At 42.9% G+C, this 16,977-nt stretch overlaps 1 protein-coding gene across 1 annotated transcript in view; it reads left to right on the top strand.

Moving 5' to 3' along the window:
- The window catches only part of DNAH9 (dynein axonemal heavy chain 9), a 301,023-nt gene that overhangs the window by 89,396 nt on the left and 194,650 nt on the right, over positions 1-16,977 (top strand). The window contains exons 24-26 of the mRNA XM_022595902.3: positions 672-797; positions 3,071-3,310; positions 3,664-3,824. Of these exons, the coding sequence (XP_022451610.3) occupies positions 672-797; positions 3,071-3,310; positions 3,664-3,824 (527 nt within the window). The remainder of the gene's footprint in view (positions 1-671; positions 798-3,070; positions 3,311-3,663; positions 3,825-16,977) is intronic.

Genomic DNA, 16,977 nt, shown 5'->3' with positions numbered 1-16,977 from the left:
GAAACACAAAACATGAGACCATTCTCTCCTTAAACCTCCTTCCATCTTTCACCATCACCGCTAAAGGATAAGCACTACTTTGTTCACTATCCTAAATGATCCAGCAAAGCATTGTCCCTGGGGTTCTAATCCAGTCCAGAGTAACACCTGGAAAAAATACCTTTTCAGAGTTCCACCTTCATCCACATGTATCTTGGAAAGCAATTCTCTTACTTGAAAATAGTCACACATTCTCAGTTTTATGAAAGGGACCTTGGGGTTTGATTCAAACCTTGGCTGTTCTTTTTGTAGACCCAGAAAGCATTTAGTTGGAAAATATAATCCTGGCCTTTGGTTTCATACTCAGCGTGGACAAGGTCACGAGAATCCACTGACTTATTTACACCCAGCTCAACCCAGATTAAGATTTCCTCATGAGAACTCTGGGCGGCAGCCCCACATCCCCTGAACCTACTCCTCCGCCCAGTGGGCTCCAGTGGGCATATCCCACCTGTTGTTACTTGAGCCCCGTCCTGCGTTACACAAACGAACTGTCTCCCTGTGCCTTCTGGCGGCTGTTTGGGGTTGTCCATCGTGCCTGGGCTCATTTTCTTCACTCCCTCAGGCTGAGTGAAGTGTATCAGTGAGCACATCTTAGGAACCCAGCGTCTAACCCCGAGTTCTTCTTCCAGGTAGAAATATGGCTGAACCATGTGCTTGCTCACATGAAGGCCACCGTGAGGCACGAGATGACAGAAGGCATAACTGCCTATGAAGAGAAGCCGAGGGAGCAGTGGCTCTTTGACTACCCAGCTCAGGTATTCTCCGAAGCAGGACCTCTGTGGGCCCCCATCCTCTGCTTGCTCTCTTCCTCCATCAGCCTCCTGGGGCTGCCAGACTCACTCATGCTTCAGGGTCAGGAGAGGCTGGTCTGGAAGGGGTCAGCAGGAGGGACCAGGGGAACTGTCAGCCGTGACGCAATCCAACCCCTACCTTGGAGGGTTAAGGGTCGTCCGTTTTTACTCCATTGGCTACAGTAGGGAGAAAATGTAAACAGTTCAGCTCGCTGAGCCAGCCCACTTTGTGTGTGCCAAGCTGTTTGCTGAGTGCAGGAGACACCAGCCAAAGGCATGACAATGTAACCCTGCCCTGCTGGGGCTTACAGACTGGCGTGGAAGTCAGTCACCTACAAGTGGGACCTGGTGTGACAATAAAGGAGGCTCAGGGTCCTCTGGGAGCCTGTAGCTGGTTAGCGGGGTCTGGGGATCACCCTCCTGAGGGTATGATGCCTAAGCTGAGGTTTGAAACACATGAAAGATGGAGGGAAAGATCAACGAAGCATGGGTAAGAGTACAGGCAAAGGCTCAGAAGCAAGTGAGAGTGCGATGTGTTTGCAGCCTGAGTGTGGTGGAAGCAGGAGTTAGGGGAAGAGGGAACAAGAGGTGGCAGGTGGGTCTGGAGAGGAAACTGGAGGACAGCACTCGCGGACCACGCTTGGGAGTCTCGTCTCATTCCAGGATATCTGAATCCTTCACCGGGCTCTCAGGAGGGTAACAAGAGAAAGAGGAGAGTTAATGAGGCTATTTTTAATGACTCTGGCTGCAATACACCACTCCTGCCTCCCCTGTTAATGGCTAGTATTAGTGTTGGTTTGGTTTATTTGGGGTTACAGATATTTGGTGGTAACTGAAGCCCGAGGAGTAGATAAGATTGCCCTGGAAAATATGCAGACTGAGATGAGGGTGCAGAACAAACTCTTGAGCATCATTCAAAGGCTGTGTAGGCAAGGAGAAGCCAGTAGAGCAGAATGAGAAACAACATTTTCTGATGGAAGGAACACCAAGGAATGGTAGTCATGGAAACCAAAAGAGGGAGTGTTGATAGCGGATAAGAGGTCAGTTACACCACACACGTCTAAGAGATCAAGCAAAATGAAGAGACTAACGTACGTCCATGGACTTGGTGAGGCCATTTCAGTGGAGTGGTAGAGAAGAGACCACACTGCAGGAGGTTGAGAAGTGAGAAAAAGGTGGGAAAATGTTGACAGCGAGTGTAGACAGAGAAGAGAAATAAGCCAGTGCTGCAGAAGGAAAAGGTATTGTTATAACAGTATAGTTGGCATATCACGTTCAAACCATCCCAACAAGATCACACAGCAGGAGGAACTTCTTTAACAAAAACCAATATGTCTAAATCCAAAGGCAAAAACCAATAAATTAGGGAATGGTACTTGTTACTACAACGGGATTCTCTACTTCACAAAGGGAATCATTCCCACCAGGATTCCTTGTTTACTTGAATCAGCGTTTTGTGGCAGGAGAATGTGTTGCCTCCTGCTATTGTGACAGACATCATCCAGAGCAATGTCTCCCGAACCAAGTGGGACCACATCTCCACCATGGGTAATCAAAATCATGCATTTTCCTTATTAAGTTTCTCAGCAAAGAAATGTGCATTTAAATCGCTTTTTTTCATTTATTTATTTTGAATCTCTGAAGACTACAAATCATATTGACCATGTTGAATTTCAGTGGAATTCGCCCTGACCTTCAAGAGTAGGCCTTTCAAAGTTATAGTTTTATAGAGATACAAAAAAATGTAGTGAAAGTATTACGGGCAAGAAAAACGATGCCACACATGATCAGCAATGGCTCACTAAACTAGAATACTCCAACCATGAGAGGTTCCGGAAGAACAGAGCAAAGACTGAGTATCGCTGAGATGTTCAATCAACACTTTGTTATCCTCCCAGGCACGGGAAAGACGCTGTGGCCTGAGGAGCAAAAGCAGAAAGATCAGTGTACCAATTTCTAAAAGCCACTGACATTGACCAGCATGAGCCTTTGGTTGTTCTCAACCAAATGACATGTTTTTCAAGAGCAGAAAGCACTTTCCCCACTTGTGTTGTGCCCACTTCACACCTCCAAGGCCTTAGAGGCATATGCTCAATGAGACAGTGCTGGTGGAAGAGGGAGGGAAGGGGTGTCTGTCCCCCACACAATGGCGTTCTCAGCCCGTGCTGTGTGGGGACTGGGCTGGTTTGGGAGACAGTCCTGGTAATGGCTTTACTAAGTGACTCTTGGTGCCACAGGTGGCCCTCACCTGCACTCAGATCTGGTGGACCACAGAGGTGGGCATGGCATTTGCCAGGCTGGAGGAAGGCTATGAGAATGCCATGAAGGACTATTACAAGAAACAAGTGGCCCAGCTCAAAACCCTCATCACCATGCTGATCGGCCAGCTCTCCACGGGAGACCGGCAGAAGGTCATGACCATATGCACCATCGATGTCCATGCCCGGGATGTGGTGGCCAAGATGATTGCTCAGAAGGTGAGTTCCAGACTCACAGGAGTGCCGCTCTTTCTGGGCACCTACACTGTGAATATTGAGGTTAGGGAGAAGCTCACATATGGCTAAAACACAGGGGCTGCAAACTCTGCACCAGCCAGGGAACTGGGAGAGGATCACGGTGGCTGCTCGTGCCTTTAAAACCCCAGCAAAACAGCATCATCTGAGCGGCTCATGCTTCCTGTGCTGTGGTGGGCAGCATACTGCTCTCCTGACCGGTACACAACACCCAACACCCATGTCATCCAGACCCCTGTGAATCCTGTGGCCATGAGGCCGCCTGCTACCTATTGCACCCTGTGATTCACCCACCTCCTCTGCCATGCCCTCTCTAGGTGGACAATGCCCAGGCTTTCCTCTGGCTGTCCCAGCTGCGGCATCGCTGGGATGACGAGGCCAAACACTGCTTTGCCAACATCTGTGATGCTCAGTTTCTATACTCCTATGAGTACCTGGGAAATACACCTCGCCTGGTGATCACACCTTTGACAGACAGGTGAGCACTGGAGTCAGCCACTGACAGAGAACCCTCCTGCTGTTCGGCTCACACCATCCAATGACCACCCAGTGTCACTTGCTATTGCCCACAGAGCTGCAGGGGGAGGGCCAGACGCAACCCAACAGAGGTAAAATAAAACTGAAAGGATGTAGGGCAGAGCCTGTATCAGAGCAAACACCGGAGCAAATCGATGAGCCATGACTTTTTGAGGAATGACTAGGCAGTCCTACACACCTGGATTCTCATTCCAGCTGTGACACATACCAGCTGTTGTTTGACCATGAAAACCTTGACATGATTCTTGGTTTATTCATCCATGAAATGGAGGCAGTAACTCCCACTTGAAGTGAATTTTGTAAGGATAAAAAACAGGAATGCTTGTTAAGGAGTTCAGGGCATAATAAGTGCTCAGTAAATAATTCCTATGACTATTTTCTTATCAATCAACTGGCACATTTATTTAGCACCTCTCACTTTGGGAATACAAAGATGAGAGCAAGGTCCCTACCATTCAGGAGCTTACAATTTCTTTTACCATACTCTCTGTCATTCATATTCATTATAAATGAATTCATGCCAGACCCTGAACTAGTCACTGGGAATACAAAGATGACTAAAAGTTAAACTCCACTTCTATTGAGGGAAATATGACATATGTAGAAAAAAATTTACAAACACACACCACACACACGGCAATAACCCTATGCATCCCTCCGTTTATCCTCTTCCTTACATTTCCCACATTCTGAAATGAACTTGCCTTCTTGCTTATTGGCGGCAGTCCCCTTTGGAATGTAAACTTTTTTGCTCTCAGGGACCTTTGTCTGTCTTGTTTGTTGCTATTATCACCAGCACCTAGTAGACGTTGAATTATTATCCATTGATGAATGAAGGGTAGTTGATTATTGTAAGAATGACAGAATCAGGAAGGGGAGGTCGGTTCAGAGGAGGGATCCACACAGGACTCCACCTGTGCCTTGGCTCCGAGAGAAGCAGCAGCAGCCGCTTTGCTGTCTCCTGCTCTCGCTGGGCACCACCCTGCTCGCTGTCCCAGCTGAGGAAGAAAGGCAGACAGCGTAGGTTCAGAGGGATGCAGGTCCCTCTGCAGCTGGAACAGTAAAGGCTGCAGCACCTCTGGGGCTTTGGGCATCTCGGGCTTTTACCCGGGCTTTCCTGGGTCATGATCAGTTGGAGGGGCTCATTCACTGTGGGTTCAGGGAAAAGTTTTCCCACCTCAAGCTTCATTCACAGGGGACCCTCTCATGTGCTCTTTGTCTTTATGATGATTCTCAGCAGCACACCAGTCCTAAACAGGAAGGGCTTTGGGAAGAGTGTTCTCTTTGGCAGTGAGCTTTTCTGCCTGCCTTGGACTTGGAGCTAATAGTTTTGGAATTTATATCGCTCGGAACAGAATAATGAAGCCATTATATATTTGAGCAACTTGGTTAATGTCTGTCTTTCACTGTGACTGTATGTTCCACGAAAACATTGGCTTTGATTTGCTCACTGCTCTGCCCCAGGACCCAGCAGCGTGTCCAGCAAATAATAGGCATTCACGAAGTACTCCTTGTGTAAAGGCAGGGAAATGACTTCTGAGGTTCGGAGTAGTATGCCCAGCTTCCCATACCATGCAAAATATTTCCTTCCTACCCACAGGCACACCAGACATTATCATTCCAAGTGATAAAAAATACAGCACTGTCTTTTCCCTGGGTCTTCCTTCCTGCGCAGGAGTTGAAGAAGATAATTACCTCTTTTGGGTTTAGAGGTCTCTAGTATTCTAATGCCGAATACCTCATAGAGGGAAAGGGTAAGGTTTTGACAGTGAATTATTTCTAAAATAGGCGTTTATCACCTCTCATATGAAAGGATGCAAATAGGAACTTGCAAGAAAGATTTGCTGCAAAGAATGGCAAATACTATGCAGACCTTGACCTTGTTTTGCACATGAGATACTTTTCTGACAAAGTAGTATATAGTGAATATTTATATGGTGAATTCCATTTTCTCATTGACTTCCATTATTATCTCAAGAAATGTTTTGCCCAGAAAGAAATTGGCCTCAACACAGAAAATCACATTTTAAAGAGCATTCGGGTTTTGCTAGTGTGTAGCTTAAGTACGTTTAATTCTCTCCTGCCAGAGGAATTAATCAAATGGACAATTTATCCATACAACCTCTGCACATTCATTAAAAGCACAACAGCATTACAGTACGTCCGACTGATTATGCCTATTTCTTTGGAATTTCCCACTGCCTGGATGGGACCTGAATGTATAAGTAGGTACAATGGCTCAGCCATTGTCACAGGACTTTGGCACACTGCTAAGTTGAAGGACTAAACGGAGATACTTTTTCAGGCTGAACAAAAGCCATTCTCCTAAGTTGTTTCTTAACCTGTGGATGATCTCCTCCCCCTTTACCCCCCTTCCCTCATGTTCGCACACAAACACCCCTTTCAGCCCCGTACTGGAAGTACTGTTTTAATCAACAGCTTATCAGTTTTGAGTACCTCTTAATTTCTCAGGCACTACTGCAAGTGGGTGAGAAATAATTGATGCAAGAGTCTCTGAGGGTGATTTGCTGGGTAGGACGCAACTAGCAAAGTCTTACACTTTCTTTTTAAGTTTTTTTAATTGAAATATAGTTGACCTACAGTGCTATATTAGTTTCGGGTATACAGGATAGTGATTCAATGTTTTTATACATTATACTCCATTTAAAGTTATTATAAAATATTGGTTGTATTTCCTGTGCTGTACATTACATCCTTGTATCTTATTTATTTTATGCATAATAGTTCATACTTCTTAATCCCCTTCCCCTATCTTATCCCTCTCTCCAGTCCTCTCCCCAGTGGTAACCACTAGTTTGTTCTCTGTATCTGTGAGTCTGTTTTGTTATATTCATTCATTTTATTTTCTGGATTCCACATATAAGTGAAAACATACAGTATTTGTCTTTCTCAGTTTGACTTAACTTCACTAAGCATAATACCCTCCAAGACCATCCATATTGTTGCAAATGGCAAAATGTCATTCTTTTAAAAGCTTTTGCACAGTGAAGGAAACCATCAACAAAACAAAAAGACAACCTGCTGAATGGGAGAAGATATTTACAAATGATATGTCTGAGAAGGGGTTAATATCCAAAATATATAAAAGAGCTCATACAACTCCATCAAAAAAAAATCTGATTTTAAAATGTTCAGGAAACCTGAACAGACATTTTTCTAAAGAAGACATACACATGGCCAGCAGGCGCATGAAAAGATGCTCAACATCACTAATCATTAGGGAAATGCAAATCAAAACCACAGTGAGATATCACTTCACACCTGTTGGAACAACTATCATAAAAAGACAACAAATAATAAATGTTAGTGGAGATGTGGACAAAAGGGAACCCTAGTTCACTGTCGGTGGGAATGTAAATTGGTGCAGCCACTATGGAGAACAGTATGGAGGTTCCTCAGAGAATTAAAAATAGGACTACCATATGATCCAGCAATTCTTTTTAAGTTTTTATCTGATATTATTTTTGAAAAACTTAGTAATCTGTAAACAAAGAAAATAAAAGTTACCAGGAATAACCGTTGTTAATATTCAGTCTGTTTCCTTCTCATGTAGATTTTGAAAAAATGAAATTGCAACCATATGCTGTATATAAAATATCATAGACTTTTTCATGTAACAATATATCATGTATATACTCTCTAAATATTCTTCTAAACCCCTCTTATACCTGGATTATCTTCTATTTACAAGTATCCCATCGTTTATGTAACATAACCACATTATGGACCATTTAAGTTGTATCTAAGCTCTTACTGCTAAAAATAAAGCTGCTGTGAACTCACTTATATATAAATTTTTACTATATTTCTCATTATTTCCCCAGGAGGGATTCCAAGAAGCAGGATAATTAGATGATATATACTTTCAAGTTATTCTTAAAAAAGGTATTGTTCCCACTGTCACTAGCAGTTTATGAGGTGGTCATCTCACAATATCCTTACCAGCATTACGTATTATTGTTTAAAATATTATTAACTTTATAAGTCAAAATGGTATCTCATTTGGATCTTGATGTTCTTAATTACTCACAGGCTTGAGCATTTTATGTGTTTATTGGCTGTTAGACTTCCTTCTCCTGTGAATTTGTTGTTATTATCATTGCTCATTTTATTACTTTTACACTTAGCAAGTTCCTGCCCATTTTAAGATCAGTTTAATATTCACCTGTATTGTATTATAGTTTATGTTATTTTACTTTTTCCTTTAACCTTTTTTAATTCTTTGGTAAATTTTTTGACTATTGAGTAAAGTGAATGTTTTCATCAAAACATTTTTGTAAAAAAAACCCAAAAAAACCCCCCACATTTTTGGTTACAAGTGATAGAAGCCTAACTTAACTTGAACTAACTCAAACTAACTTAAACAGAAAGAGGACTTGTTAAGTCAGACTTCTGGGGAAGGAGTCCAGCTTGCTGTAGTGTAACCAGCTTTCGGGCCTGAACAGGGAGCTATCAGGGCTTTACTGTCTCTCTCTTATCATGGCTTTGCTCTCTTCTGAGAGCTGATTCCTTTCTTGCATTGTTTTTCTTTGGCTGGAAAGATGGCCCACGCCGGATCCAGGAGGAAGAGAGACCCTCTCTTTCCCAGCACCATATGTCAGATTCCTTAAAGGGACCCTGATTGGTCCTGTTTGGATCATGTGCCCGTCTCTGAGCCAGTTACTGCAAACGATGAGATGGAGTATTTTGCTCAGGCCGAGCCTTGTGCCCACCCCTTGTGGGACAGCTTTTTTTTAATAAATTAATTTTACTTATTTATTTTTGGCTGCGTTGGGTCTTTGTTGCTTGTGAGGGCTTTCTCTAGTTGTGGCGAGCGGGGGCTACTCTTCCTTGTGGTGGGCGGGCTTCTCATTGCAGTGGCTTCTCTTGTTGCGGAGCACGGGCTCTAGGTACGCGGGCTTCAGTAGTCGTGTCTCACGGGCTCAGTAGTTGCGGCTCATGGGCTCTAGAGAGCAGGCTCAGTAGTTGTGGTACAGGGGCTTAGTTGCTCCATGGCATGTTGGATCTTCCCAGACCAGGGCTCAAACCCGTGTCCCCTGCATTGGCAGGCAGCTTCTGACAAGGTGGGAAATACTTTGATTGACAGCCCCATGGGAATACTCCATGTAGAGGAGAGATGGCTTTCCAAAGTGTGGAGTCCTGGGAAAGGAAAACCCATAGAAACTATGTTAGGGAGCATATAATTAAATGTTTTGTTGTTGTTGTTTCTAAGTAGTCAGTAGGCCCAGCACATGAGTTATGGGTCCTTTCCCTCACTGGTTTGTGATGTTTGCTCAACCATATTCAGTTTTGAGTCTATCAAACTGCTTCAAAGTATCTATTCTTATTCTGTTTCATCAGTATATCAATCCATCTATATGCAATACTCTTTAAGGATTGTACCTTTATTGTGAGTGGTAATATTTTTATAGTAAAGGTCTGTATCATTCATTTTCGTTTTCCTTTCCTTTTTCTTAAAGTTCTTCTGTTCTTTCAAATGAGCTTTCATCATTTTGTCAGGTTCTAAAATACAAATTATTAGGGTTTTGATTGGTGAGCCTTAAAACCTTCAAATTGATTTTGAAAGAATGGCCAGGCCATCTTTATAATATGTGATTTGTTTTTCTTTGTTTATACCTTCAATTATGTTTCTCAGAAAAGTTTATAAGTATCTTCATATAGGTTTTGAGTGTTTCTTATTGTTATCTCTATGTAGTTTTTAATTTTTTTGGTCCTATATAAGATTGTTTCTTCACTTTATATATATATATTGTTTTGTTTTGTTTTGTTTTTTGTGGGGTTTTTTTTGACCGTGCCACACAGCGTGCAGGATCTTAGTTCCCTGACCAGTGATTGAACCTGTGCCCCCTGCAGTGGAAGCACAGAGTCTTAACCACTGGACTGCCAGGGAAGTCCTTATATATATATTTTTTAAAACAACTTTATTGAGCTTTATTTTATGTCAAAAATTTCGCCCATTCCAAGTGTTAGTAACTTTATCAAGTAGTGTAACCATCACCGTAAATCAATTTTGCAACATGTTTATGCCCCTCAGTAAGATCCCTCATGCCCATTTGTAGTTGATCCTCACTCCCACCCCCAGCCCTGGTCAACCACTAATCTACTTTCTGTCTGTATAAACTTGCCTATTCCGGACATTTCTTATAAATGGAACAATACAACATGTGGTCTCTTGTGTCTGACTTGTTTCATTTTGCATAATGTTTTGGGGTTCATCCATGATAGAACATGTGTCAGTAGTTTGTTACTTATTATTTCTGAATAATATTCCATTTTACAGATAAGACACATTTTGTCTATATAGTCATCTTAGGTAATTTTCAGTTTGGGGCTATTATAAACAATGCTGCTGTGAACATTTGCTTGCAAGTCTTTGCGTGGATGTATGTTTTCATTTCTCTTGGGTGTATACCTAGGGGAGGAATTGCTGGGTAGTACAGCAGTTTTATGTTTAACTTTTTGATAAACTGCCAAATTATTTTCCAAAGTGGCTGGATCGTCTTATATTCCCACCAGCAATGTATGAGGCTTCTCATTTCTCCACATCCTTGACATTTATTATTATCTGTCTTATTTATTGTAGCCATTCTAGTGGATGTGAAGTAGCATCTCATTTGAGTTTTAATTTGCATTTCTGTAATAATGTTATTGAGCATATTTTCATGTGCTTGTTGGCCATTTATACATCTTCTTTGGCATCATTTCTGTTCATATCGTTTATCTATTTTTTGATTGATCTGTTTGTACTCTTTTTTGAGTTCTAAGACTTCTTTGTATATTCTGGACATATTGCATATATGTTTGCAAATATTTTATCCCAGCCTGTTGTTTATCTTTTCATTTTCTTCATGGCATCTTTTGAAGTGCAAAAGTTTTTAATGTTGATGAGGTCCAGGTTGTCAGGTTTTTCTTTTATGGACTGTGCTTTTGGTGTTGTAACTAGGAAATATTTGCTTAATTTCATTATATCTTTAACTTTCTTTTCATTTACATATAGGAGAAAATTGGTTTTTTGTAAATTTATCTCCTATTCTTCCCATCTACTGCCCCATATTAAAAATTCTAAGAATTATGCTCTTGATTCTCCTTTTTCTAAGTCACTTCTAGAATTTCTAGTTATATTTGAACCATACACATAATATGAAGCATAATTAAACTATTCAAGTTTAGTTACTAAGTGTGTGTTATTCTTGGTAGATCATATGTCACTCATTGCTCTCAGTTGTTCCTGTCACGTTTTGAGAAAGACATTTACCAACTAGTGTAGGCAAACGAAGATGAGCACTAGATGATGAAGGACCTCATAACCACATGGCGTAAGGAATGGATCTTAGAATTGGAAGTATTTATGCTGAGGACAAACAATTTTCAAATTTTAAATATTAAAATGTTATAAGATGGACAGATTTGTTTTCGGTTGTTGCTAAGGACATTCTTCTATTAGTGCTATTTCTTATGTTGAGTTGGGAACCTATCGCAATCCCTGGGTCTTTTTCCTGTGACTTGCCATCTAACCACATTGCCCCCATTCCATGTACATGCAAGTGCTTGGAAGATTAATTTGCATTTGTTCTTCTTAAGTTTCACTTTGTTGGGTCTACCACATCATTTTCAATTGCTAAAATTATTTAGAATTTTGGTCTACCTTCTATCTAATCAATTATTTCTTAATTCAAGTTATCTATGAATATATTGAACATCAGGAGTCTGTGTCCTGGTAATGCCACTAGAGGCCTCCCTCCAGGTAGATATTGTTGCATCCACGTTCATTCCTCAGTTATGATTATTGAACCATGTGGTAGGTGGAATTCTAGGAATGATCCCCAGCGACATTTTCCCTTGTATCATCTCCTCTTCTTTGAGCGTGGGTGAAAACTATAAATAGGATGATATCATTCTCATGATTATATTTTGCTTTACTGCAAAAACGAAATTATTCAGGTGAACCAATATAATTTTATGAGACCTTAAAAGTAGAGCCTTCTCCTGGCTGAGAGCAGAGGGAAGGTCAGAGAGGCTTGAAGCATGAGAAGAATTTTTCATGCCATTGCTGATTTTGAGGATGGAGCGAGCCCTGTGCAAGGATGGTACAGTGGCCTCTAGGAGCTGAGAGATCCCCCAGCCTCAGCATGTGCCTAGGACCTCAGTACTACAACTGGTAGAATTTAATTCGGCCAAGAATTCAAATGAGCTTGGAAGCAGGTTCTTCCCCAGAGTGTCCAGATAAGGGTCCAGCCAAACTGATACCTTGATTTTGGCCCTGTGAGACCCTCAGTAGAGGAGCCACCTGACTTCTGACATACAGAAGTGAGATAATAAATGGGTGTTGTTTTAAGCCCTTATTGTGTGGTAGCAATAGGAAATGAATACAAATCAAGTGATTTCACCAGCTCTAAGATTAGCCAGACCACACGTCTGGGATAGCCAGTCTATACATACCTGAAATCAAGATACAACACCTTTGATATTTTCATTAATCTGCCAGTTGTTTGTCTAAAAAAGGGAAAGCTACATTTCATATATTTATTATCTTAAGAAATAATACCTTGAAAGTGGATCAGCTTTCTGTTTTCCAAGGCACTTTCATATCTCTTGTCTCGTCTTGTCCTCACAAGAGCCTGGTGGGTCAAATAAGAACAAAGCCTGTAGACACCATTTGCCCAAAGAAAGCAAAACCAGCTTCAGCTCGATATTAGGAAGGCCTTTCAAACAATTAGAACTGACCCACAGTGGAAGGAGCTGGCTTCTAAAATAATAGACATGGCTTACTGGAAGAAAAGGCTATGTGATTGTATTTGAAGGATTTAATGGGAGAAGCCTGGCATGGTTAAAGAGACAAGCCTCTGAGGCCTCTTCCAGCACTAAAGGCCTGTCTTCCCAATAAGCAATCAGACTAAATTGATCCATATTCATGTTGTGGTTAGTTGGTTAAGGCAACAGCTCTTCTTAAAGGATTCCTTCCCATTTTCACAATTGCAGTTTTTTCTGAGGCAGCAGATTTATCTAAATTCCTTTGTACAAAGAAAATACTGTGTGATGGACCCCAGTGACACATGTTTTTAAGGCACCAAAGTTTAATAACCTGGCCGAGTTTCACAAACACTTTGCAGTAGAGGCAAGATTTGAACTCAGTGTGTCTGACTCCTCAGTCCTTGCCTTAAACCACAATAGCATGATCTGCCCCCCTCACTAGGAAACAGGAGCAGATTGAAGGAGCCGGCTTAGATGTTTAAAGAGATGGATCTAACAATCTAACTAAAGACCACAGACAGAATCTTAGAGGAGGAGCGTGTGTCCCAAAGAACTAGGACATCCTACTGGCTCAGTGGCCCCCCACACAGAAGAAGGGAATACTCTTTCTTTCTTTTCTTTGTGTTTTCCTCATGGCCCACGTTAAAGCCCCACTGTCCCTGCCTTGGTTATTAGAACTCCTTAGACAGCCAGCCCACTTCCCCTCCCTGAACATCAGTCAATCCATCTGTAATTTAAGGGGATTAGATTAGTTGATCTCAGAAATGCCTTCCAGCTCTAGAGTTCTATTATTATGGGCAAATGTATATGTATTTTGACATTTCCCCCCACGTGCTTCTTCTGGCGATAATCAGAAGCTCAGTAGATGCTCAAAAAGAGATTGACACCCAGTTCTAAGGATTTCTTTTGGGAGATTCTTGAGTTTTCTATGAGAATTCTATTTTTGTGGAACCTTGTGCTTCTAGACTCTCAGATTCCTTGAGAGCCCTGCTGCTGCAGAGAGAAGAAGTCTGAATTGCCCTCTGGCTGGCAGAGAAGGCAGCCATGGGACAGAAATGGGGTGGGAAAGAGAGTGGGGAGGAGAGTTGGCTGGGGGCCAGGATTCCACCCATCCAGGCAGCTGCCTTTCCTCCTGGGGGGTTACAGGGCTGCAGCAGGCCCTCCAGGTTCTGGAAGGAACCTGAGACAGGCAGAGGTAGAAGGCCTTGGGGCCAGTCTGGAGCCAGAACTCAGCCTGGGAGAGCAGGTACAGTTAAGGCTGCACATGGAACTCTGAAGATCTAGCTACCAGTGTTGGAGAGAAGCATTGCCAAATGGTAACAGTGACCGAGCAAGGTGAGATGGGACCTAGCTTTTCACCTTAACCCTGACTCACCTCACTTTGTGGCCCACCTAACAGATCAACAACTCTGATGTGAGCTTAATCCACAGGGAAAAGTGAGGCAGCTGCATGAGCCCAGCTCACCAGGAGTTAAATGCAGCCAGCCCCCCATTACACAGGAAAACTCCAAGTAGAATCATAATTCTGCATACTCTCCTCTCCACCTGGAGAAACTACCTTCCTGGGTTTCATTTTCAAAGGCTGAGGTAGCTATGGGAATTTCACACTTAATTAAAGGAGAGTTCAGGAACTACAAGTCTTTTCAAAACAATTTTGGTTGCAGTGAGGATGCAGTCACCATCTGGCAAGAAAGGTGTTAGCTCAGAGTTTCTGGTCAACTCTAGCATCAGATTCAGAACCAAACAGAGTGCATTTCAGAGGACCCCTCAGATGTCCCCTCCCCATCTAGCCTGCAAGTTGAAAGCCTCTGTACTGATTTTCTAAGTATTAAAAAGTTAGGTCAATGGCACGGTTTTAAAAGCTTTATTGAGATATAATTTACATGTCTTAAAGTTCACCCATTACAAATGTACAAATCGATGATTTTTAGTAAATTCTTAGACTTGTGCAGCCATTACCACAATCTAGTTTTACAACATTGCCGTCACCCTGTTTTCAGTCCAAACTCAGCCTCACCTCCCTTCCTAGGCAGCCACTGATCTTCTGTCTATCTTTGTGTTTTCCAGACATTTCATAAATGAAATAATATGAGATCTTTTGTATCTGACTTCCTTCACTTAGCATAATGTTTTTCAGGTTCATCCATGTTGTAACATGTATCAGTACTTCATTCCATTATATTGCTAAATCGTAGCCCATTGCATGGATATATCACATTTTGTTATTCCATTCACAGTTGATGGACATTTGGGTTGTTTTCAGTTTCTTAGTGTTATGGATATTGCTGCTTTGAACATTCCTGCATAAGTCTTTGTGTGAACATACGTTCATATTATCCTTGGGTAATTCCTAGAAGGGGAATTGATGAATCATATGGTAAACTTTACTTTTTAAGAAACTGTCAAGCTGTCTTCCTAAGTAGCTGTACCATTTAACATTCCCACCAGCAATGTAGGAGGTTTCCAGTTTTCTCACATCCTCACCGACACTTGTTATTGTCTGTCTTTTTGATTGTAGCCCTCCTAGTGGGTGTGTCATGGTATCTCACTGTGGGTTTAATTTGCATTTCCCTAATGATCAATGATTTTGAGCATCTTTTCATGGGCTTATTATCCAGAGGCACATTTTGTCATCTTCTTATGAGGATATATGTGGAAGAGATGTATGACATATATAGTTGGGAGTCACGGTGGAGCGCAGTGGAGTGGGAGTTCAGCTGAGCTACTCTGCTCGCTCACCCCATTGTTTGAGGGCTCAGGGAATACTTGCGGGTGAAGTCATGGCAAAAATGAGTCCCGGGGGCTAGGAACCATCAGCTAAGCAGAACCTGATCCAGGTAGACTCTAAGAACGGTCAGGAGCTGGATGGGGGAGGAGAGAGGGACAAGCACAGTCCTACTGTGTCTGGCATCTTAGTCTGTTCAGTCAGCTATAACAAAATACCAAACACTAGGTGGCTTATAAACAACAGAAATTTATTTCTCACGGTGTAACTGGACAAGGCCGGTACGGAACCCAAGTTCAGCTGCTCGCCGCTCGACAGGCCAATTCGAGAGACAAGTGTTGGTGGAAAAGGAAAAGTTGCTTTATTCAGGAGCCCAGCAACGTGGGAAGATGGTGGATTAGTGTCCTAAGACCATCTCCAAGTTGCCGGTTCGGAGACAAAGGTTTTAAAGGCAGCGTGAGAGTGAGGGAGGGGGCTGCAGGGAGCCTGGTTGGCTTGTCCTATTCGTGAATTGGTTGGCATCAATGTGAAGTTTCGAGTATCACCAATCATCTGGTTTCAACCGGTCTGGGCTCTAAGTGCTGGCGGTTGGCAATTTTCACCTGGTGGGGTCTGCTTCCGGTAAGAACAGCTTGGGGAGGGGGGTGTCGGGCCTGTATCTGTAGCTTTCAGGGGCCTGGGTGTTCGGGACCTGCTGTGGGGCTCATCTAGAGTCTAAACTGTACCAGTTTCCTGGTCCAACAGGTATTCTTTGTTTCTCCATCTTCACATTTCCTAATCATTAACTCTTGAGCCAGCCTTTGGAGACTCAGGGGAGGCCTGGGAGACTAAAGCAAAAGGCTGTTATCTTAAAGGACAGGGACCCAGGGGCTTGTATGCAGTTTCAATCCCCCCTTTGATACCCCTCAATCTTGAGGGGAACAGGTGTTGGACGAGAAAAGGAATAATGTTTTGGGTAAAGAGGTTAATCATTAACTCGGTAGAGGAACTCAGTTTTCGGGGGACTTGACCTCAACAGTTTTGGACGCTGGGAAGTCCAAGATCAAGGTGCCAGCATAGTCGTGCTCTTGTGAGGGCCCTTTTTCTGGCTCACAGCTGGTGCCTTCTCATGGTGTTTTCACATGGTAGAAGGGGCAAGGACCGCTCTACCTTAATAAGGCACTAAGCCCAGTCATGAGGGCTCTACCTTCATGACCTCGTCACCTCCCAAAGGCCCCACCTCCTAACACCACTGTCTTTGGGGGTTAGGATTTCAACATATGAATTTAGTGGGGACACAAACATTCAGACCATAGCACTGGGCAAGTGAAAATAGCTCTTCATGAATGGACTTAAATATACTGGGGCTGGGGGGAAGGAACCAATGAGAAATGAGCTAGAGAAGTAAGCGGGGGCAAGGTCAGGAAGGGCTGGGCTGAGAGCCCCTGGTGCCCTTCAGGGAGGGAGCATCATGATCAGATGACCCTTTAGAAGGTTCCACCCACAGTGCAGAGGGGAACAGAGCTGGGGGCTCTGGGCTTTCCTCCACAGAAGCTGTGCCAAGTCTCTCACGGCCTTGAACCTCAGTTCTATCTCCCTAGGACCCAGCAGGGCCAGA

Source organism: Delphinapterus leucas, chromosome 19 (genome assembly GCF_059928025.1).
Source record: "Delphinapterus leucas isolate spDelLeu-1000000601 "Yukka" chromosome 19, BTC_Dleu_Yukka2, whole genome shotgun sequence".
NCBI lineage: Eukaryota > Metazoa > Chordata > Mammalia > Artiodactyla > Monodontidae > Delphinapterus > Delphinapterus leucas.
This window is presented reverse-complemented; position numbering and strand designations above follow the sequence as displayed.